This window comes from Argiope bruennichi, chromosome 9 (genome assembly GCF_947563725.1).
Source record: "Argiope bruennichi chromosome 9, qqArgBrue1.1, whole genome shotgun sequence".
NCBI lineage: Eukaryota > Metazoa > Arthropoda > Arachnida > Araneae > Araneidae > Argiope > Argiope bruennichi.
In genome coordinates, this window is record NC_079159.1 from 71,750,522 (window position 1) to 71,774,177 (window position 23,656).

At 29.5% G+C, this 23,656-nt stretch overlaps 1 protein-coding gene across 3 annotated transcripts in view; it reads left to right on the top strand.

Annotated features, from left to right (window-relative positions):
* Positions 1–23,656, top strand: part of LOC129984355 (uncharacterized) — a 158,682-nt gene that overhangs the window by 80,931 nt on the left and 54,095 nt on the right. For all 3 annotated transcript variants that reach the window (XM_056094224.1, XM_056094225.1, XM_056094226.1), the window contains 2 exons: positions 546–721; positions 20,585–20,717. In XM_056094224.1, the coding sequence (XP_055950199.1) occupies positions 546–721; positions 20,585–20,717 (309 nt within the window). The remainder of the gene's footprint in view (positions 1–545; positions 722–20,584; positions 20,718–23,656) is intronic.

Genomic DNA, 23,656 nt, shown 5'->3' on the forward strand with positions numbered 1-23,656 from the left:
CAAAGGCGCTGTGGATAAGTCGAGGGTCTAGTATTCGAAAACCCGAGTACAGTCATGGGCTCGTGTTTTTAAATTTTTAATTTATTTTCTTTTTAAATTATTTCAAATTAACTATTTACAAATATTTTAATTAATGTTTTCATATCTTATTTTTTAAACAGATGTTTATTCTCCAAATTTATAAATTATAATTTAATTTTTAGAAGAAAAATAAATTTATATCGCCTATAATTATGGATAGAGAAATATAACTACACAATGTGAACATTACTAAAACACATTAAATAATCAGAAGAAAAAAAAGGATTTAACATGATTTCATAGTTGTAATAATATCTGCTTATTGTTTTTGAAGATCATTATCACTATATCTTAAAAGTTAGTCTGATGGATATTCAAGAAATTTTTGGCCATTATTGCAACATTTTTTTTTTTTATATTGATGCCATGAACTGGTGTTTCAGTTCTTGCAGGAAGAAGAGAAAATTTTAAGCTGATAATTTCTGCATAAATTTTGATTTTAGAACAAAACATTTTTCCTGCAGATGAATCTTTTGGCTAAGGATTATGCTGTGCTCCTGAAGCGCTATAGTAAAGTGGTTACAGAAGGCAAGGATCTGGATAGTGTTATTAAAGTTCCAGAACTTGGTCTCACAGAGGCTCCAAAGTGTTCACAATTGCTCTCCTCCTTGAAGGACGATCTCAGATGCGCCACCACCATGTAAGTTTTGCTATTTTTTTAAACTAGACGAAAATAATATTCTTAAATTATTTTATGTTAAAAATGCACTAAGAGTGAAAAAAACCCTGAAAATTGCATGGCACCTATATATATTTACTTGCATTCCGCATGTTTGTTTATTTTGAGCTTTTCTTTGATTGGGCGAAAAGACGAGGAATATTGTATTTCATTACATTTCGGCATATTGGCATAAAGAAATAATCACTTATCTGCTTAAATTTTAGCACTGTAAGTTCCGAGGTGTGAAATATGGTGCTTCATCATACTTTGTCATAATACAAGGAGTGTTCAGATAAAAAGATACGAAACGTCGTAATAACTTAACCGTTAACATATTTGCCTATGCCGCTATGGGAGAACGTAGCGAGACATCTAGAGATGAGATTGGAGTCTCCGGTGTAGATCGGACATGCGCGGGCCCCCGTATGCGCAGGAGAGAGCAGAATCTATTATAAAGAGCTCCGTCCAATTGACGTGACAGTGCATGGGAAGACAGGATGGCGTTCGCATTGCAAAATTCGATGATTGAGGAGCCACTCTGAAGGCTACGCAGATCCATCAAGACCGGGGCTACTCACAGAGGGTGTGGTTCTGCTTCATGAAAACGCGCATCCCCACATCTCCAGGGTCACACACATGGAACTGGCCAAGTTCAAGTGGGAGCAGCTCGACCATCCGCCCTACAGCCCGGACATGTCGCCCTGCGATTTTCATATGTTTGATCCCCTGAAAAAACATCTGAAAGAGAAGCGCTACAATTTGGACGGCGAACCGAAGGAGCTGTGACGGATTGGGTTTCGTCACGGCCACAGGAATTCTGGGAACAAGGAATCCTTCGGCTCGTTAATCAAAGGGGTCGTTATGCTCAGGCCTATGGTGTATACTTTGAATAAAGTTTTCATTTATACCCACAGTGTCGTTTCGTACTTTTTCATTTGAATACTCCTAGTAATATAAAGAATGATTAAATGTCTACTTATGTTTTAGATTTGTGAGCTCTGAGGAAATATTTGAAAATTTCGCCAATTTAAAAGAAATTTCAGCAAAGTATACCTATAGTATAAAATATAAAAAATATATATTACATGTATTCTACAATATTATTATATTTGTGCAAAATGATGGCTGCCTTAAATAAAATAGTGATAAAGTAAGATATTATCACAAACTGGAGGATTTCTTAAATATACCATAGCATGTGTCGGCGCTGCCGAGCTTTTTTAATTTTTATTTCTCATCAGAAAAATTAATAAGGCAAAGACTGCCCTTTTAGTAAGTAAATGTAAACGAAAATAATTGGTATGACACCATATTTAAATTTTTTGACAACATTTAATTGACGTAGGACGAAACATAACATACAAGAACAGTATAACAAAATTTAGCACGAGAAAATCATAGAGCTCCGAACATCCATCTTTTTCTCTCGGCACCGTCTCTCCCGCGGTACTCCTTCTCCACACTCTTCCCTTCAGTTCGTTTTCTGGTTCTAATCATCCGCAGCGCCCTCACAGCATGTTACTCTAAATTATACATTTTTTTTTTTATAATTTAAACATTTGTGTTATATACAGTTACTATGTTTTACAAGCGAAGGTATCATTATTAGAAAATGTTATTTATAATTTTTAAAATATGAGGTTTTTATTACTAATTTTTTTTATAATTACGAAAAGTTAGGCATGCAAAATTTTAAAGTGCTCCATTAGTAATTCTAAACTTGCTCCGTTTTTCTGTAAGAGCAGTCTGAAACAAATACATCGCTGTTGATTTGAATGCCAGAATCTCTTTTAATAAGAAAATGGAAAATAGTTTTAGATATCACGTTTGTATGTAAGTTTGGTTAAATATAGGTACAATGTCAACATTATACAGCAGGTTAAATATAGGTACAATGTCAACATTATGAATCCTACGTGACAAAATATTTTTCTACTTTATCTATCAATTCATTAAGAAATTTCAGTATCCGTTCAGAATTTACTGGTGGTTTATTATACATACATATTTTTATACTGGCCTCAAAATAAATACTGAATGTTTTCTTCAGAAAGTTTATACCATTTTTCTGAACCATTCTTGTTGGTTCTTTTTTTTTTCATTGTTGTAGGACTTGAATTGATTTTTTTTTTTTTTTTTGCATTCATATATAGTACTATTCCAATATAAATTTGACTTTACTTATTCTAACTTTTTAAGAAAATACTTCTTTCTACCGAAAACACATTGTAGGAGACTTAGTTCTCTGATCTGTTTCATTTTTTTAAATTAATAAGTCTTTATATATTGTCATTATGCATCTTATTTTTGAAAAGTTGATCTTAATTTCAAAAAAGTCAAAAGGCAGATTAATTGCAAAGATTTTCCTATACTATTCAGAGAAGTGTTTGTGTTGGAAACTTGTATAATTTTTCATGTATTATATCAAATAAACTTTAGTCATAAGCGGTTATATTAAAATCTTTAGATAAGCATAATTTCAGAAGGCATAATACTATACGTCTTGTTACAACTGCAGAACTGTTTGAATATTTATGGATTAGTTACTGATTAGTTTCGGCAATAAAAAAATAATTTAAACGGAAAAATTAATTTGACAATACAGTGAATAACCTTCTAAATGTTATTAAAACGTTAACTTCCATAACACAAGCATAGTTCTTTTAATTTATAAACCTCTAATATGCGTACAACAAAAAACATTTCAAATCAATATTTATCTAATGATGTTATTACCATCTGATTCGTCCACGATATTTTGCTACGCCCAACTCAATTATCTGCAATCAATGAAGCCTTAACTATCAGTACCTCAAGGGCATGTCTCCCTAAACAATGGCCAGCAAATTAAATCTTTTCTTCGCTGATCATCCAATACAGAAAGATAATTTCTGTAATTTGACAACGTGATTACGTGTTTAACTTCAATTAACCACTCAAATCATTGTTGTTTTTCTAGGTGGAGACGATTTTAAACAAAGCAAGGACAAATTAACAATCTTGCTTATATATTTATCTTCGTCAATCTTGTTTGCATTTAAATTATAAACTTCCTTAAGAAGTATGTTTTATCTTCTTGATTGAAAAGTATGTTCGAAACTCAACAAGAAAGTTCCATGCGTATTGATCATCTTGTTAGTGGGCAAAACTTATAAATAACTTTTCAGACTATTGCAATCTAAAAAAACTTCGGAACTTTCACACAAAGTTTATTATATTCGAGAAAAAAAATGAGATCAAATGTCATTTCTTAAGGTATCCGTCTAGGTTCGGAATAATTTTTTTAAAATATATTTTTAGTGTTTACATGACGCTTTTTTATTAATACAAGAATAAAATGCTCAATAAAATTGAAATTTTAAATATGTATATACATAATTTTGAAAGCATAATTGTGACCTAAAACAGAGATGAAACTTTCGAATTTTAAAATTCGATTCCTCCCGGGAGGCATAATTTATGTACAAACAGAAGCGACGAGAACATCAACACAGGACGAGTGAAAAGAGGAAAAGCTAATGAAATATTTATCCCGTGATTATATATTGTGAGATTTTGATAGGGATTTCTTTATACGTGAGGATTTAGGTAGGGAAATCTAGGTACCTTTTAAAAAGAATTCGCTTAGATAGACAATTTTTTATCCCTTCACTCCGAGTGTGGGAATTTGTCGACTTCATCAATTTTAGAACTCCTGTTGAATTAATTAAATAAAAACATTTGGAATTGGATCAGAAAATAAGAGAACATTTTAGAATGAAGTTAATATGGTTAAATTAAGCTAAAAATTAGGAACTTAATTTAAATTAGATTTTAAAATATCATTATATTTATAATATAAATATGTAGCGTAGCGTTTAAAAAAACATATATTGATGATGCAATTTTTCTTTATTTGCAAAAAACTAGAAAAAATTTTACGGGTTTTCATTTTTCATTGAAACATTACATGTATAATATATCTTAGAGTGTAACAAATTTTATATAAGAATTATATTCAAAATTAAATTTTTATGTGCAATATATGAAATAATCTATGAAATTTTGGAATTTTTTCAACAATATTTACATCAAAAGATCATAAATCCACTTCTAGACCCTTCCATATTAAATCCTTAGTTCATTAAATTCTGCTCAATCTAAATTCGAGCACTAATTACAAATTCATTAAGATATCTTGATTATTTTTTGAGATATGACAATACCAGTACAGGAGAATTATGAAAAGTCGTTCTTCAGAAAATAGATTTGAAATTTTTAGATTCTTTTAAATAAGCATCACTTACATGCCAATAGCTTGCTATATTTTGTCTTCTAACTGACATAGAGACAAAATAAAAATATCACAAGTAATCGAAAAGTACAATTTTTTTTAAAGCTGCAAAAAATAAAAATGCGCATTTTTCATCCAAATTTATTATCTACCTGAATATGTCATTTACAGGCCATTTAAATCTCAATGAAAGATCTAAAAAAAATTAAAACTATGTGTAATAATGTTATGTATTTACTTTAATGTGTGCTTAGTGCAATTATATGTATTTAGTGTTAAATTGAATTTTTATATAAAAATACAATGTGAATATTTTTACATCAAAATTTTTTAAGTGTGGGAGTATACATGGTATGTGTCAAAATCTACGCTGATATTTTAGTGGGTCTAGTTCAAAATGTCTAGAAAATAAATTGATTCTTGAAATAAAAAAAAACAGTATCAATGTAATGCAACAAAGAAATTCTAAACAAAGTAGCTGTGGGTTATTTTTAGAGAAGCTATAATAAAACTATATGTACAAGATAAACTATACTGAAATGTGCACTTGTTAACTTTTAATACAAAATAGAGAGGAAGTTGTAGAATTTGATAGGTATCACTGCGTACAGGAAATAAGATTGTCATTGATAACATAATGCTAATTTCAGTTATTAGTTGCACCTCGATATGTAATTATGCTGTCATTATAAAAATTGCTATGCAGCAGACGGGATGAAAAGTTCAATGAATCTCACAATATATATGATAATTAATACTAATCTAATTATCATTTTATTTTTATTTAACAATTAGTTGTCTGGGGATTAGCGTTTTAGCCAGGAAATGTGAATCATTTAATTTCAGTCAAATTGTGTCGACAAAGTTTCATTGCCTTGGACCCGCCATATTTCCAAATGTTAAAGCCGTTTACTTCAATTGTCTTACATATGTTCTGTTCATCGTATACATGAGTCTTTCTAACGGAGAACAATTCCATGACATCATAGCGCTATTGAAAATGTAAATGTGGGGTTCACTTTTGTTCTAAAATTCGCGGCATTGCAGTTCCATTTTTTATTAACCTTGTGAATTGCACAGATATTAAACATTCTTCTTAAGAAGAACAACAGCTTTCAACAATAGAAGAAAAATCATGTGATTAAATATTTGATGAAGCAAGGAAAACGAACGAATTTCATGATAGTAATTTAGTGTTGCCAATTAAGCAATATTGTTTTTTAAAAATTGTCAAAATTCAGAAAATTTCACGAAACAGTATCACTAAAAAGGCAATTTGTTAAATTTTGAAACAATGTAAAATTTGTTTTTGTGTAGTAATATTTTTAGAAATTATAGAGGAAAAATGCCAAAAATCAGTTTTATTTCTAATTAATTAAAATCCTAATTATAATTTTTCCAAGTACTATTTCCATTCTCCAGAATATGCATGAGCCAAATGTGTTTGCTGTGAGTCAATTGGTCTGGCTGTAGAGTACCAACACTCACATACACTAATACACAATAATTTTTATTAATAGTAGAAATTATTGATAGTTATTGTTGAAATTAGGTAGTGAGATTAAAATTTAAGTAGTTATTGTTGAAATTCGGAATAATTTTAAATTTAAATTTTCGATAAAAACTTGATTTAAGGGAAAATTAAAATTTCAGCTACATTGTCCATATGTTATTTTCTTCAGAAATAACTCTTATTTAGAAAAATGCATAAATTCAAGAAAACATAATAGAACAAATGCACATTCGTTTTTCTAAATGTCGCAAACTTCAACAGATTTCATGAGACCATGAGGTTCTGTTAACAAATCCTCGCTACGATTCAAAATCCGATTCAACGGGATATTAGCGTATTTAAACATTTAATGGTGCATGCCTTCTTTATTCGAGTTTGTTAGTTAGCGAATCGAACCAAAATGACATCAAAAACTTTGAATGCGATTAAAATTATTTGAAATTTGGAGCTTATCTAAAATTACATCACGTAAATAGTATTAAATACTAGAATTATTTTTATTGCTCTAAATCAAAAAATGGACATTATTAAAAAATTCTTAAATCTAATTTTTTAAAATTTGCTCATGTATTTAAATAGAGCTAATCGCTGAAAGCAACATTCCACTGATGTAGAGCATATCATAGAGCATTTATAGTAACACAGTGAAATTCATTTATTGGCTCTTCATCGGATTTCATCTTTACCTATGAGACCATTTAAGAAAAAAAAAAAAAACTCTTGTAATCAATTTTGTGTTGTAAGTTCTTTGTTTACTTAAAAAAATATGCTTAATATTAAAATGGATTAATATGATACTGTACTAGTACATTAAAACTAGTGCTTCTCATATGTGCTGCGTGAATCACTAAATATTTCCTGAACGCATTGTTTCTTACAATTAAAAAAATTAAATTATCGCTAAAGTGATGAAAGGTAAGTTTCGTTATCTTCTGTTTTCTGCGAATGTCTAAAAAATAAACACTAGAATTCTTTCTAAGATACTGTTTTTGTGCTTACGTGTTGATTATAAATAGAGATCAAAATTTAATATGTATTATATTTTGAATAAAAATTTTATATAGGCTTTTCAAGAGATTGTAAAATCAAATTTAAATTATAGATCGGTAAATGAGTAATGATACTGCTAAAAGATTTGTTCTACCAATCATATGAAAATAATGCTTTTTATGCTTCATTAATGTATAAATTTAAATAATAAAAATATTAATTTGATTAATTAATGACATGCATGGAAATTTCCGAAAGTGAGATCCTCAAAATATGTAGTGCTCTTGGAAAAAAAACTAAGAATAATTGTTAATTATGCTATGTCTGTCGCCAATTAGCTATGATGCACAACTAATTGTTTTCACAATAGCAAATGATAAATAGATTTAATTTTTGTTATGTAATGTTTCTCCAATTTTAATCCGTAGTCCCGACGGACCATCTAAAATGTACAACATAATTCAATGAAAATGCGCCAATAAACTTTTCTCTTAATGAATCCCAAAAATGACAATTTATGAAAATTTGTATTTTGGAATTGATACACAGTTGGATACTGTGCACTTTTCAATATGGATTTAATAAAAATATATTAACCAGAAAGAGTAGTCCCCTTGAAACTTTCTCGCCTATTTCTTTTTCTTTTATCCTCCTCCCCTCCATAAAATCGCGGACCTTGGATAAGGCCACGAATGCCTTACATGCATTGACGAACATAATTACGAAATTACAGATATTTGGCGTGGATCTAACATTTTTACTTAATCGATCTTGCTAATATGTATTTTGGACGCCTTTTTTCCGACCGATTGAAATGAAAATTTGATACAAAACTGTAGTTGCATTTATACGATCACATACCGAATTTTATTAATTTAAGTCATTGTTTATGAATTATTGTGTTTAGATGCTTGCGAAATTACAAACCGACTGTCAGCTCTTTGACAGATTTGGTTTAAAATTAGATAAGAATTTGGAATTAAGATTTAGATACTAAATCTGTATAGTGAATTTTATTTATCTGGCTCTTTAAATTTTGAAGTTGTTGAAATCGCTGGTATTTGAATACGCAGACAGACAGACTTTCTTTGAATGGATTTCATTCAAAATTTTATAGCAATCTACAAATTTGTCCTAAAACCTATTTACCAAATTTCATCCTCATAGCTCAAAGCGTTATTTAGTTATCACGTTCACAGACAGACATAGTCAAAAATGTATTTTGCCCAATCCAGGGTGATCTAAAACGTGGAGATTCATGAAAATTTCGAATTCGCATCTTCTTGAAGAATATAATATTTTCTATATGCTCCGTAAAAAGTAAAGAATATTAAATAAATAGTATACAATCATTGGAATTAGGTATAATATAATAAAAGATATTCACGCATGTTTGATGAGAGAAATGGTTGTTGTTTACCACTGAACTGGCCGCCCATGACGACTTGCTGGTTTGCCGGGAATTCTAGCTATATTTAATTTCAGATAAATCATTTAAAGTAACTGAATGCCTATGACTCCGCCAAACTGACATACATTAAAGTCATGTTATTTTAACTATCATATGTAAGTTCTATTTATTGTGTATCATTTTTTTATTCATCTTGTAAAGTTCTCAGATATTAAAGATAATTCTTTCTTCTCAACTTTGAACGTTCAAGAAAATCACTCAATTTAGTACTTAATGAAGCAATGACGATTTGGATTTCAGGGTATTAATATTATATTTTGTTGGAAATTACACAAAAAAATGTTTTTTAAAAATGGCTAGATTTGTGTGCAATATTATTTAAGAGAATTATCAAGAGAAAATGATAGAATTCAGAACAATTTTTAATTAATTAACATTTCAAAAAATCGCTCCTCGGTGCATCGCTCTTCTCACCCTTCAAGGTATATGCGAAATTTGATAGCTGTAATTCAAATAATCTAACAGTAAAGTACGAACACACACATACATTCTTCATTATTATCAGCAGAGAGTCAGAAATTATTCATTTATATAAAATGTCTGTTTTAATAATTTTTTTCCTAAAGAAGCTTTTGAAAAATTGTTTACTAGTTAGAGATTTTTATTTGTAAGAAAATTTCTTGCTATGATTTTCAGGCGATTTCCACTTTCTTTGGACTAAATTTGGTAGCTGTGAGTATAACTCTCTGGCCTATAGAACGCCAATATTCCCGCCATATATTATTCTTTATGATTTGTAGAAATTGGAAGAATTATGCCATTAAACTAAGGGATTTGATACTACTATGTGCGAATGATTTGAAGCCAGAAAACCTTCGTTGTTCTAAGTTGTTTACTCACTTATTAATTACTCAAACAAGCGAATTCCATCGAAGGTATTCCATCTATGCTTCTCAGATGAGCATTTAACTCTTCTAGAGCGAAAATCATACTGTTAATGTGGTGGGGCAGCTGTAAGTATAACGCTCTGGCCTATAGAACGCCAATATTCCCGCCATATATTCTTCTTTATGATTTGTAGAAATTGGAAGAATTATGTCATTAAACTAAGGGATTTGATACTACTATGTGCGAATGATTTGAATCCAGAAAACCTTCGTTGTTCTAAGTTGCTTACTCACTTATTAATTACTCAAACAAGCGAATTCCATCGATGCTTCTCAGATGAGCATTTAACTCTTCTAGAGCGAAAATCATACTGTTAATGTAGTGGGGTCCTTGAAGGAGAACTATCATTTCAGAGAACTTCCTTATAAAATTAAAATGTGTGTACCAAATGTAAAAACTTTTTGAGATTGCAAACTTGTTATTATTCTATATAAAGTTGCCTACCCGAATAAGCGACACCAATTGAAATATGCATCAAGTTTTCAAGAAAGAAAAGAAGAAAAAAACTGCAAAACATGTCTTAAGTAATGATATGATTTTAACTTATCTGAACGCCTTGGGTGATGGCGTAGTTATCTCTTTCTCAAGTTCATTGTGGGTCCATCAATTCTAAAGAAACGGAAAGGAAAAACCCGAGAGGACTGTCTGCTGATATTTGAGAGAGGTAACGGAAGTCCAAACAATGAGCCTGTTTCGTAACTGAGATGAGTAAGCGAGACAAGACAAAACTAAGCTTCTTTTAGGGGACGAAGTAAAATTCTAATAACAAAACAAAAAAAAAGTTAAGAACCAACAAAGAATAACAGTAAGAGATGAAGAGACGGCGATAAGACCACACCTTTCTTTTATTCAGTCAGTCTAACAGTAAAGCCTTCCTTGCGCATTTGTCATAGACTCAAGGTCAAGATTTTCACTCTTGAAGATCGTAGTATTTTTAAACAAAAAAAATAAATCTCAAACAAACAAAAAAAGGCTGACGTCGAAGGAATACAAATGGACTACACTCTTTGATAATTTGTATTCTCGTCCCAGGAAGGCTTGAAGACAACTCGCACTCAAATTCTATTCTATTCTGATCAAGATAAGAAAGTGCCGCTTGAAACCTTATTAAGACAGTTAAATCTGCGTGACGGCCCTTGGTCTGCGCATGCTCTATTGTTAGCCCCAAAGAAAGGGAATCCTTTTTAATAAGCAAAATTGATTCATGACCAAGCGCAGACTGAATGCCAATCCCGTTACTTGTCTAAGAAAGTACCTTCCTGCGTGATTCAGGAGATTAAAATTGATAATGTTAATGAATAGGTGTTGTTGATGAAACAGACCGTGTGAAGAAGATAAAAATGAAGAAGACCTTTTTTTTTTTTTTTTTCTTTTTTTTTTCTTTTGACAGGAATTCTGTTGATGACTTTTCGTGTTTTATTTTCTAATTTGTCTATAAAATGCTATTTGCATATCAATGAATCGTGAGGAAAGAATCATTTACAATTCATTAAAGATTAATTTTAGCTCATCGTTATATTTAACGTTTGTAAATTAAAGGGAATTTAACCCTCTCAGCAGAAGTCAAAATAAGTTATTGAATCTTTTTGCTATTACTTTTTATTTATTTATTTATTTAGTTGAATTTATGTTCTAATGGTTAAAACTATTTACAGAAAATTTAAAATCAAATGATATTTCTATTAAAATTTATTATTTAATTCCTATTAAAATAACTGGCTACCAAATTATCAATCATTAAAATTCCTTATTTTATTTGTAATAATCCACTTCATTTTCTTCAGGAAATATGTACTCGATTTTTATTTAAATTGAACAAATCCATCAATGTTAAATACAATAAATTAATATGAGACTTAAATTTGTGTATTTACTTTATTTTCTGCCAAGCTTTTATTCTCTTCAAGAGTTATACTAAATGCTTTTTCATGACAAATGTTTGCCAAATTTGTAGAATACATTAATATATTACTGTAAACTATCTGAAGTAGTATGTATCATATGATGGCTGATTTTTAAAAAAAATCATTTTGTGATATTGAAAAATAGTATAAAAGTGCACATTGCTTCATTTATGTCGTAACCCTCTACAATATAAATTCCTTGTGAAAATAATTTATTAGTAAGTCAGTCTCTGTTAGAATGAATAGGATACAAAATTAATCAGTAGAAAGAATTATTAAGTAAATTAAAATGAAACCTGTCTTAATTTTTTTTTAAATACCGTGCACTCCCCACTGTCTGGCGTAATGTGGTGTAAGGGTAGGGCGGATAACAAAAACATGGATAGGCTGGTGTTCTAGGAACTTATTCTCTTTGCCTACCGATACCAGAAGACAAAGTTTCTGTACCAAAACTCATCGTTATAAAACGCATTTGCTCACTTCATATTGCTCTCTTCTTAGTGCCTTCTTAACTCCTCTTTTCATCTCAAGCCTCAAAGAATGTGATCGCGGCTTCGTTCACATTCCATGAGGCTTCGGTCCTTTGAATCATGCCAGTAATGTGTCGAGTTAAAATAGAAGGCCCTGTACTGGTAGTTTATATAAATTTATATACTGCATTGCAGGTTTCAAAAATTTATTTGTGAAAAAGTAAATTTGATGGATATAAGTTGTTTACATTTTAACATAAATTCTGTAATGCAGGAAAAATGAGGAATGCAATATTTCAAATGCATTCCTCATTTAATTACGATAACAGAAAACGAGGTCGGACAGTACGGAAGTCGGATAGTTGGGAATAGGATACTCGACAGTGTACTATATTTCAAAATTAAGTAACTAAATAATGTTTAAATTCCATTTGCATTTTTAATGTTTACGGTTTGGATGATGCCTAGCGGAAGGAATTTAAAATTAATATCTAATCCGTTTTGAAATTTTTTTTCTGGAAGATTCTATTTTAATATGCTATTTAATATTCCATCTTTTGCTTATTTATTCTTCAATACTTGGTGGTCAGTTTTATTCATCGGCCCCCTTCTTTACAAGTCAAAAAGTAAAAGAAAAAAATCTGGCTTTGGATGGTGAAACTCAGCCAAACCTTTTGACCAACCACTCACAAAAAGATACATCGTCCTTTTCCATTACCGACGCTACAAATTATACACAATTTTATGATAAAATAGGCAGAATCCATCAAATTTACAACCGCGAATCTGTGATCTTCGGCACCCCGCCTGGGAACACGCAGTCTGATAAATTTAAATTCTGCGAATGACTCACCCTTCCCTTACATTAAAGCGAGAAATTACCTCTCGAAGAAGCAGACACCATCTATTACGAGGCTTCAGAAAGAAAAATGATACATAGATGAGCAAGGTGGCTGAACCCAGAGGTCACACGTGCACAAAACCGGTGTCTGGCCACAGAGTCTCTGACACGTGTTTTGACGTCTTTTAATTTCTTCTGAAACTCCCCGCTACTTTCTGGACAATAGCGTTGATGAAAAAAAAGAAAAAACTCTGGTGCAAATATTGTTAAAAATGATTGGAAATCGTGATTTGCACATTACAGCCATGATGGCCAAGTAATTCACTGAGACTGTAAGGTAGCAAAGGGAGGATTATAAATTATACTGCTTGAGCGAAATTCGTAATAGTACGTTGCTGTCATCATTTATTATATTGTTTGCAATGCACCCTATTATACGTTTCCGTTTTTAAGGAAATAATGGAGATGTGGAATCCATGGCAATCAATAAATGTACTACAAATCATTGTTAAATGAATGTCATTGTCAATCATTTCATAATAACATGCATAAGATAAGTAGAAAACAAATATATTATTTTAATCATGAATTTTTAATATCGTATTAAATCAATTTTCAAATAAATATCATTTGAAATTACTTTTGCTTCCTGGTATTCTAAACAGACTAATAGAATTACTCTATGTATAAAAAAATAGATACAGAAATCGAAGTTCCGTACTATCTCTCTATGTTAAAAAAAAGCACTTTTGGAAGTATAGTCTATATGTATGTGAAAATGAATACTCAAAAACAAAACGAGCTAGATAAATGAAATTAATTATCTAACGAGATATCATAATTCACAATTTAAAAAAATCTATGAATCAAAATTTAAACTAAATATTTCCAAAAGAAAGATTTTTTTCATATGTTTCCTTCGCTATAACTATGAAAGTACATTAAAGAACGCCATCTTTACAAAAATGTTATCCTCTTAACGCTTGTCGCTGTTGACAACCATAGAAGACACTAAATGCATTTTTAATTATTGCATTTTCTGATACTTGTTTATACCATCAGAAAGATTAAAATATTGAGCACCATTTATTTGCTCGGTAGATTTCATAAATATAATGAGAAATTAGTTTTAAGAGAATTCCGTATCAATCAGAAAGATAGCGACAGTCAAATTACCATCATTAAACTAATTTTGAAATTTTGAAGCCTCTTCAATTTTTAATAAATTTTTGTTTAAAAAAATTAATAAATTTTAAAATAGTGATTTTGCATAATTACAATCGACTCTTTATATAATAAAGTCTGATCATTCCACTTAGAAGCTAGATTAGTGAGAAAAAATTTTTAATAGAAATTTATGTATCCATTCTTAAAAAAACAAGGTGACTGAATCCTTCTTACCCCGCTTTATTCACTGTAACTCATATCCTAAAAAGCATTCTGCGATTCATTTTCATAGCGATCATCATTACCGCTATTCTACGATTCTATTTTGTATAGATTTTATATAAAAGGCACTTTTTATATAAATGCTTTTATACTTTTGTAAAAATTGAACCACATTATTTGTAACATTTTTTTAAAACTATAATCCTCTCTGAATTGTCACGAATACTATTAACATTTTTCTTGTTACTGGTTTCTTTAATAATCTGTCAATATCTTGTGAATCATTCATTCATTGTAATATCTTCATCGCTTTTTCACAATATGTCATACAATATATATATATATATATATATATATATATATATATATATATATATATATATATATATATATATAATATAATATGTGTGTGTATGTCTTTTTCACAATATATCCGTAGGTTTTTAGAAGTCACGATGTTTTCAACACGGAAAATTCTGAATAGTACTATGCCTTATCTTCTGCAAAACTTCTGCATCTAATAATTTTTAGATACAAAAATATTATTTTAATGCAATTGTTTAGTTGCATAACAACGCATAAGTAAAATCATTTTTGATCGTACACTAAAAGGGCTCTTCTTTTATGAAAGTACAAAAGGAAATCAAAAACAGAGAACGTTTTTACTTTTTTCGTATACAAACTATGCAAAAAGAGAAAATTATAATCATCAAAAAATTCAAACTCGATATTTTGACGAATCTCTATGTTTCAGATCGCTCAAAATCCGAAAAACACATTTTTGAAATTGTGTCTGTCTGTTGTGAGCACGGTAATCCAAAAATATTTTGAACTAGACCTATGAAATTTGGTATATGGTTTTAATGCCAAATATATATATTTCAATTAAATTTTGAGGGAAATTCCTTCAGAGGAAATCTGTCTTTCCGATAGTCCAAATATAAGTTAAAATGATAACTACAATATGATGTAGATGGATAAAATCTGACACACAGATCATTTAACATCTAAAGTATAGATTTGTATCAAATCTGCAAACACATCAAGGAGTTGACAAGTAAATAAAATAATACATAACCGATATTTAACATATAATGACGTGCATATTATACTATGCACATTAATTTATATTATATTATTTATTATATTAAAAATTTACAATTTTGTATAAATTTATGTACTGAGAGTTTTCTACTTTATTGGCTCTAAAAATTGAATTGACGTTTATTGAGAATCCGGTGTTACCGGCAATGTATGAAAGCCAGATATTGGGTAGAATTTGCAGTGGAAATGTATGAAACAATTATTATTTCTTGCATTTCCTTGACATTTCATGTAATATCAAAAAAAGAAAGAAAGCTTCAATGAAAAGCTTCGTAAAATCGTAATGTCTATAAAATATAGAACAAGTCAATATGTTTCTGACATTTAAAACGCGATCTAGTTTTATTACCGGGTTAAGTGATTAATGGTAATATTAAACCGGAGGCTATTGTCTGTCTATTTAATCTTCTCTTTGTTTGTTTTTTAATGCACGATTAACACTTTTACACATTCAACCTAATACAAATACATTTCTGTAAGCTTAAAAATCCTTTTTTATCACTTTCCAATCTTTTCTTCAAAGCTATGGTAAACACAAAACAAATGAGATAATAGCTTGATACCTTTTGAAATCCGTTTTTAGAAATCCAGGCGATGCCTAGAGGATAGGAACCCTTTGAGTTTTAATATTTTATATCAAAACTACTCAAATGAATCACCCAAATTCTTATTTTTCTTGAAAAGCTGTTGTTAAATCCATTCACTAATCATGTTTATTGTTTTTTTATGGCCTTGCTTTAGATATAATTTTGAAGCTCTCCTAAGGCAACGTGAAAGATTTGAGTATTTGAGGCCTCTTTATTCAGAATAAGTTATAGAAGATACAAAAGCAATGGATTTTAAATAAACCTGTTTGATATAAATCAGACATGTACTTCAATATATACTTGCTTCCTATTCATATCTGGAGTTAAGTATATTAACTATATATACTTAATTAAGTATATATGGCTGGCTGGTTGTTTTAGAGAAAGTAACTTTTCATTGTAATTTTTTTGGAATGGACATTCTTGTTCAACTGCTGTTTAAAAAATAATATTTCAAATTCACTTTTAAGCAGATTCCAATAGGAAGACTACCTGTTACAATGGTTCTCATTACAAGACTTAGGAAAAATTTTCTTCAATTCTTTTCCAATCTTAATCCCTAGAACTTAAAACCACCTTTCGTTTATATATATATATAATATTGGATTTTAACTGGCTTGGAATAAGTTATTAGAGATGTAAAAATCTCGAATGAGTTCGTAAATGGCCCATCCAGCTCAAAGGGGCTGGAAATGGTGGGGGGACTGAAATTTTCATTTCCCTATAACTTTCTTAATATTGAACATAGAAAAGTAAATCTCATCAACCAAATTAGCGCCTCATTAAGACAAACATCTTTAGTATTTAAAGTTTGTCAATAACTTAAAAGTTAGCGACTGAAAAGTGATTTTCACGCCCTAATTTTGACTGTTTCAAACATCAACAATTTATGTTGTCAGATAGTAACTCAGATGTAAAGGAATCTACTTTTGACTTCCAGCTTGTTTTTGAGGAAATTTTTTTTTTACTTCATACTGTATTTTGACGCAATTCTTTGATCATAATCATCTTTGGTTTATATCAAAATAAAGTTTTTTAAAGCTATTATAATAAAAAATAGTGATTGTCTCTTTAACATAATGAACTTTACTAGAAATAATTGGTCTTGAGATTTATTTACTGTTATTGTAAATTACATTCTAACGCAAAAGATGCAAAGAAATAGGAAGTTAAAAAAGTCTGATCGATAAAAATTAATATTATTTCTACTTGAATTTTTAATGTTCTTGATTAAATACAATTAAAAACTGAAGAGCAAAAGTAATACATGTTGGTGCTAACCAACTTTTTGCAAAAATTTGTTTTCAGATTTTTAGCATCAGTTGAAATTATTAGCCCGGAGAAAAAAACCCTATTTGCCAAAAAAAAAAAAAAAAAAAAAAAAAAAAGATTCAGAGACTTTTATTAACCAAATATTTCCAGATGAATAGAGAAATTTATCTTAAATGCATAAATTTTATCACGTTCCAAAAATAAAACATCAGAAACAATCAGGTTTGAATCCTCATGAAATCTCCGTCAATATTCTCTTTATTTGTAATTTTTTTAGAGCAATTTTAAATATAAAGTGACGTTATTAGCTTTATTGTAATGTCCATGATTATTATACCTTAGAGCCATAGTGGATATTTCTTACTTCACGTGAAAGAATTCAGTCAGAAACATAAAGCTACTGCTCGTAATTCAAAAAATCTCGGAAATATCAAACGAAAATAGCTATGCGGTATGATAACATGTACAAACTACCAAGAAAGATATTATCAATGCTCTTATACATCTTTGACAAAAGATATATGACAGAGAAAGTCATTGGCAATCAATGACCGTTATTATGCTTCATTGTGCATAAAAACATTCTTGCCAAAGACAGAAAAAAGCCGCATCCATTTCACACATGCCGTATAAATTACAGTGTTTGCTGGAATACATAAACATCTTGTCAGATAGCCTGAAAACACAAGCATCTTATCTCAAACATAAATCTCCCGCAAAAATTCCATTTGTTTATAACAAATGATATATTAGATCCATTCTCCAAAAATAACAGCCATTAAATTTTATTGCCTTTGACAGACATTTCCTGCTGCAGATGTTCGGACCCTTCTATGTTCCAAATACTGAAGAGTGCCATACAAATTACGACGGTATCCAGAAAGTACGAACAACTTGTTAACAACATCCCCCCAGTAAAAAGTACTTAAATGCCGATCAATCTTGATTGAGGTAAAATGTCTGTTTTTCCGTCCAACCATGCATGGACGGGCGATCACGCGCATCCGAATTATTGCTCATCAACAAACGGTGTTTTCACACCCGAATGGAGAAAGCCAAAAGCGTATCCCATGCAATTAGAAGAACAATTCCCAAATGAACAAGCAATGCGAGTGAGCCTTGAACTTGAATTCCGATGCCTGCTGCTGTGTTCACCACAATGAGCAGAACACTTAGTTGCACTGGTGGTTCCGGGAAAACAAGAAAGGAGCACAAATGAACGACTGAACGATTCTTTTCTGTTCAGAACGAACTTTTTAAAATTTACCTGTTCTAAGTATTGTGATTTGTTGAAGAAAATAAACACGTTGGCTTCTAATGGAGCTTGATGAGGAATGCAATTGGTTGTACAATTTATTTCTTGTTTTCATAAATCACTAAGGGGAAAAGACAGCAAAACGGGAAATCTTTCAGTGGGAATTCCTCTCAAATGCTTATTATCAGAGAAAAAAATATGTAAGCATCCAATTTTTCAATTAAAAATTTTTCACACACTTGTTGAAAAATGCTCAGTTTTAAGAAATGCAACTTAAATCTGTAGTACTTAGTTCTTTCCTCCATACTGTTGTCTATTTCAACACATTTTTTTCACTGTACTCCTTGTTTTTGAAAAACTTTTTTTTTTATAAAATAATAGCATAATTATTTAGCACCTATTTTAAAGTAAAATAATGGAAATGAGGAAAGATAAAAGAAAATTACTAGTGTTCATTAACTGTATTATTTATTTCATTCCTATTATTTTGTTAAAAAATTATTTCTTTTTACGTAATTGGGGTATTGTATGACGTATTAGAAACTATAATTTCCTCATTTTAAAATTTTAACAACACTTAAGAAAACTTTTTTAGGCTTGGCATATATTTTGCTGATAATCTTTGTATATAGTATAAATTAAGGGGGAAAAAACATGACATTTTGATAAAATAAAAGCAGGATTCCAAACCCATTTCAAGAATTTCTAAAGGAATCTCAGCAATAAAAATAAGTTCTTGAGATCCATTTTATTTTCAAACTCTGCTCTGTCTCTATCACTAAATGTGAAAATTTGAATGTGTTTAAATATAAAATTCGCATTTTAAGAACCTTCAACTGAAATTTATTGTATTTTATAATTTATTTCCAGACATGTCACTTTTGTTAATATAAGACCATCACGCTTCTTTTGGCATTACTTTGGAATTTTAAACTTTTTTTAGTGTTACTTTCGAATGTTAATCTTCTTTGTATTGCTTTGGAATGTTATTTTTTTGGGGGGGGGGTATTACTTTGGAATTTTGGTATCCTAATTTTTATACCTTAGAATAAATAAAATTCATTCATAGTTTTTTTAAACAAGATATCATTTTAGCGCGCTAATTATTGTTAATACTTGTTAATTGTAATAACTGTGTCGAATTTCCTTTCACGAATATTGTTGAGCTTTGAAATTATAAGCTTAAATTGCAAATTTTTTATGCTTATGATACAGAATCCAATGCCAATGGTTAAAAGCCTAAAATAATCATATATATATATAATATTGAACAGTATACTCCCTTTCTATTTATAAAAAGAATATATCCGGAAACTGTTTGCATTTTTATCGAATATAATATATGGAGATGATTTTAAATCCGAATAATTTGTCATCTTTCTCTCTCTCTCTTTTATTTTTATTATTCATCTATTGGACATTGTTGCATTGTTCTTGGAATTTCAAATTTATATTGTATTTCAGAATTATAAGCTAAAATTTGCTCATTATAAAAAAAATCCAATTTCTTATTTATTGATGGCAAGGTAATACATTTAAAAATAGCACTAAAAGGTTGTATTAATATAATTCTTTAGTATTTCTTTTAATTACGGTTTTTTAAAACTTTTGCAGACTGGCGAAGTTTACAAGTCCTCTCCTCCCAATCAGTTAAATATTATTTTAAATGAAGAAAAGCATACAATTAAACTTATTTTATCAACAGAAGAAAGTCGAGTGCCTTGTTATTTCTTGTCTACATTGTTTCAAATTTAAAAATATGATATATATTGCATTAAGTAAAAAAATGTAATTTTTTTACCAATTTTTTTCTATATTAACCTAATAATTAATATACATTTTCACTTTAAATTGCATTAATTAATTTTATTTTGGAATTTTGCAGCTTCATGGAAGATTTTATTGGTTCTGGTGGCGTGGAATGTTTGCTGGAAGTTCTTCGTGTGTGCCAAGCTCGCCAAAACGACACCAAAGCACCGAAGGGCAGGTACCAGCAAACTATGCAGAAAAAAATATCCGTAAGTAATTTTTCCGAAAACAGTCTTTTATTAGAATATTAAAGTATTTCGGAATGTCTTATAATGGAAATTGAATTTTAAAAAATGCTTTACCCTTTCCGAGATAAAAAAAAAGAAAGAAATAATAATAATAATTGTTTTAAAAGCATTGTCTCTCTATTAGTCAATACATTCAATTAGTTATTCAAAAAGAAAGAAGTTAGATTAATGAAATTTGGTAATAAAACTGATGTCCAGGACATATATTTTAAACATTTTTAGTAATTTAATTTTCATCTGTTTCTAAAATTGTCGTCAGTATACAGATATTCCTAAGGTTGTTAGCTTATTGACGGTTTATTGTATCACGTCTATATTTTCCAATATGTAAAAATAAAACTAACAGAAAATTACTATGATAAAAATTGAATTAATTTTATAAAGATGAATTTGATAAAAAAAATTATTCTTGATATTTATTTTAAAGTACTTAAAAAATACTATTTAATATAAAACAACGGAAAATATTTTTTGTTTTAAAAGCAAAAAAAAATTATTCAATCGAACTTTGCATAATTAGTTATATATGAATCGCGTATTGACTGAAGTACCTTATTTTACAATTTTTACTGATGCACTGCTTAAAATTAGACCATTAAAATAGATGTTTTTACAGAACATTTACATAAAATGATCATTTTAAGTTGCTTTAAAAAATTTTTAATTATTAATTTTTTATGTATGAAAAAATTAATAATGTATGTATAATAATTTAATGATAATAAATGTTTGATGTTAATTTAATTATTATAATAATGTATAATAATTTATGTATGTATTTTTTATGTTTATTCTTTTATGTATGAAGTACAAAAAACAAATTTTAAATAATGAATTGCAAATAATTGCATTTAACAACGTTTGTAAAAAATATTCCTATTAATAGGAAGGATATGATGATAATATTCAGAAAATAGATTAAAAATATAAGCAAAGATAAATTAAAAAAAAATTTAATTTCAAAAATTAATGCATATTTTAAAAAAATCTTCATTGAAATATCATTTTTTATGATTATATATTTTTAGAGTATCATTTGAAATTTTTATTGTTCAGATATTTCTGCTATGGTTTTTACATTTCAGCCCGTTTTCTAAGTAAATTATGAGAATTCATTTGACTATGTTTGACAGTTCTTTATTGTGAATATCTGTTTCCTAACATCGGACAATCCGTGGTTTCTGTAGTTTTTACGAGGTTCCATCATATTTACTCTAATAAAATACAAATGGAGAAAGCAAAATATTTTATTAGAGATCAAGTATGCTTTATCTCTAATATTATTTTATTAGCTTAAAGTATGCTTTCAAGTCATTTTGTTTACTAATTCATGTCTTCAAATGAAATGATGATAATTACCATTTTCTCTAAATGGTAATTATAAAAGTGAGAGAGAAATATTCGAATTTATCCCCCTTAAAAGATATTTTACTTGCTTATTTTGAATACCTACGCTAGCATTACAAAAAAAAAATTTGTGTTATTCTTAATTATGTTGCGCTAAAAATAATAAGTAAATACGTAGACAAAATCGTATAGATTACAGCTTTATCTTAAATCTTTGATTTCTTAAAATCCTACGCAATCATAAATATGTCACATTTATCTTCAATTATTTATGTTAGTAATATACTCAGTATGTATCTTGGCAATTTAAAAAGCTTTTGTAGCAGTTTTTGGGCGTTTACTCTGATATGTCACTCAAGTGAAGTTTACCCAAGGAAAAAAGTATAGAAAGTGTTACCACCAACCACTTAACAATTTGCCTATTAAAAAAATTTAAAAATTATTCAGAAAAAAAAAAGATTTTCCGCCTTGAAGCCTGATACAATGTATTGTTGAACAGAGAGACAAATGACAGCGAAAGTCCTATTTACTCTCTCATTCCAAACGACACCAATGTTATGGTGGGCGAAAACTAGAAATGGCGTAGAACCTGATACATATTATGTCTTGATCACTAGAAAGTGTTGGCGACGCGTGACATACATTTGTTGAAGGAGAGGCATTCGACCAAAAACAAAAAAAAATAAGGATTAAATTGCATGCTTTCACTTGCAATTGCAGCGGAGCATACGATTCTGCAATGTCAGAAAAAAATACATCCCTGCAAGTGACTTTGTAAAATGGAACTTGTAAAGAATGAGCAAAGTCATTAAATAAGTCACAAATTGTTATGAAATAACTTAAAATAGTAACAAATGCATTTAATGAATGTTGAGCATCATGCAACTTTATGATATTCATTTACAATACACTCCCACGTATCCAGTTAGCGATTATCCGGCTTCCGTACTATCCGGCCTAATTTTCTTTATCGTAATTAATTGAGAAAGGCGAGGCATTGAATTGGCAACATTGCCAAGGCATTGGAAGCGGGCGTCTGCTAGGATCCTCCTACGTGTCGTCTGCAAAATACAAGTTGTGACAGGTAAAGAACAGCCTTCTGCTTGTTGTTCATTGTTTCGTCAGTGTGTAACGGACCTCAATTGTTGCCGCTGTTTCTGATTGTAACGGCACAGTACGTATAGGATTCGTAAATTGTTCTTGAGGTATGCTTAATCATTTTTTAAGCATACCACAGTGAAGTATACAGAATTCATGTTAAAATGTGAACAATTTATATCCTTTAACTTACTTTTAATCTAATAAATTCTTGTTGTGCAGTATATATACATATATAAACTACCAGCACAGAGCCTTCTATTTTAACTCGAAACGTTACCGCCAACTGCTTCTATTTTTAACAGGATCGCCGCCGAATTCATATTCTACGTGGCTTGAGATGATGAATGTGGGGCTTAGTACTCAATAAGTGAGAAAACACGTATTGTAACTTTGGTATAAAACAATTCAGCATTGGTATAAAAACTTTGTTTTCTAGTAATGGTGGGAAAAAA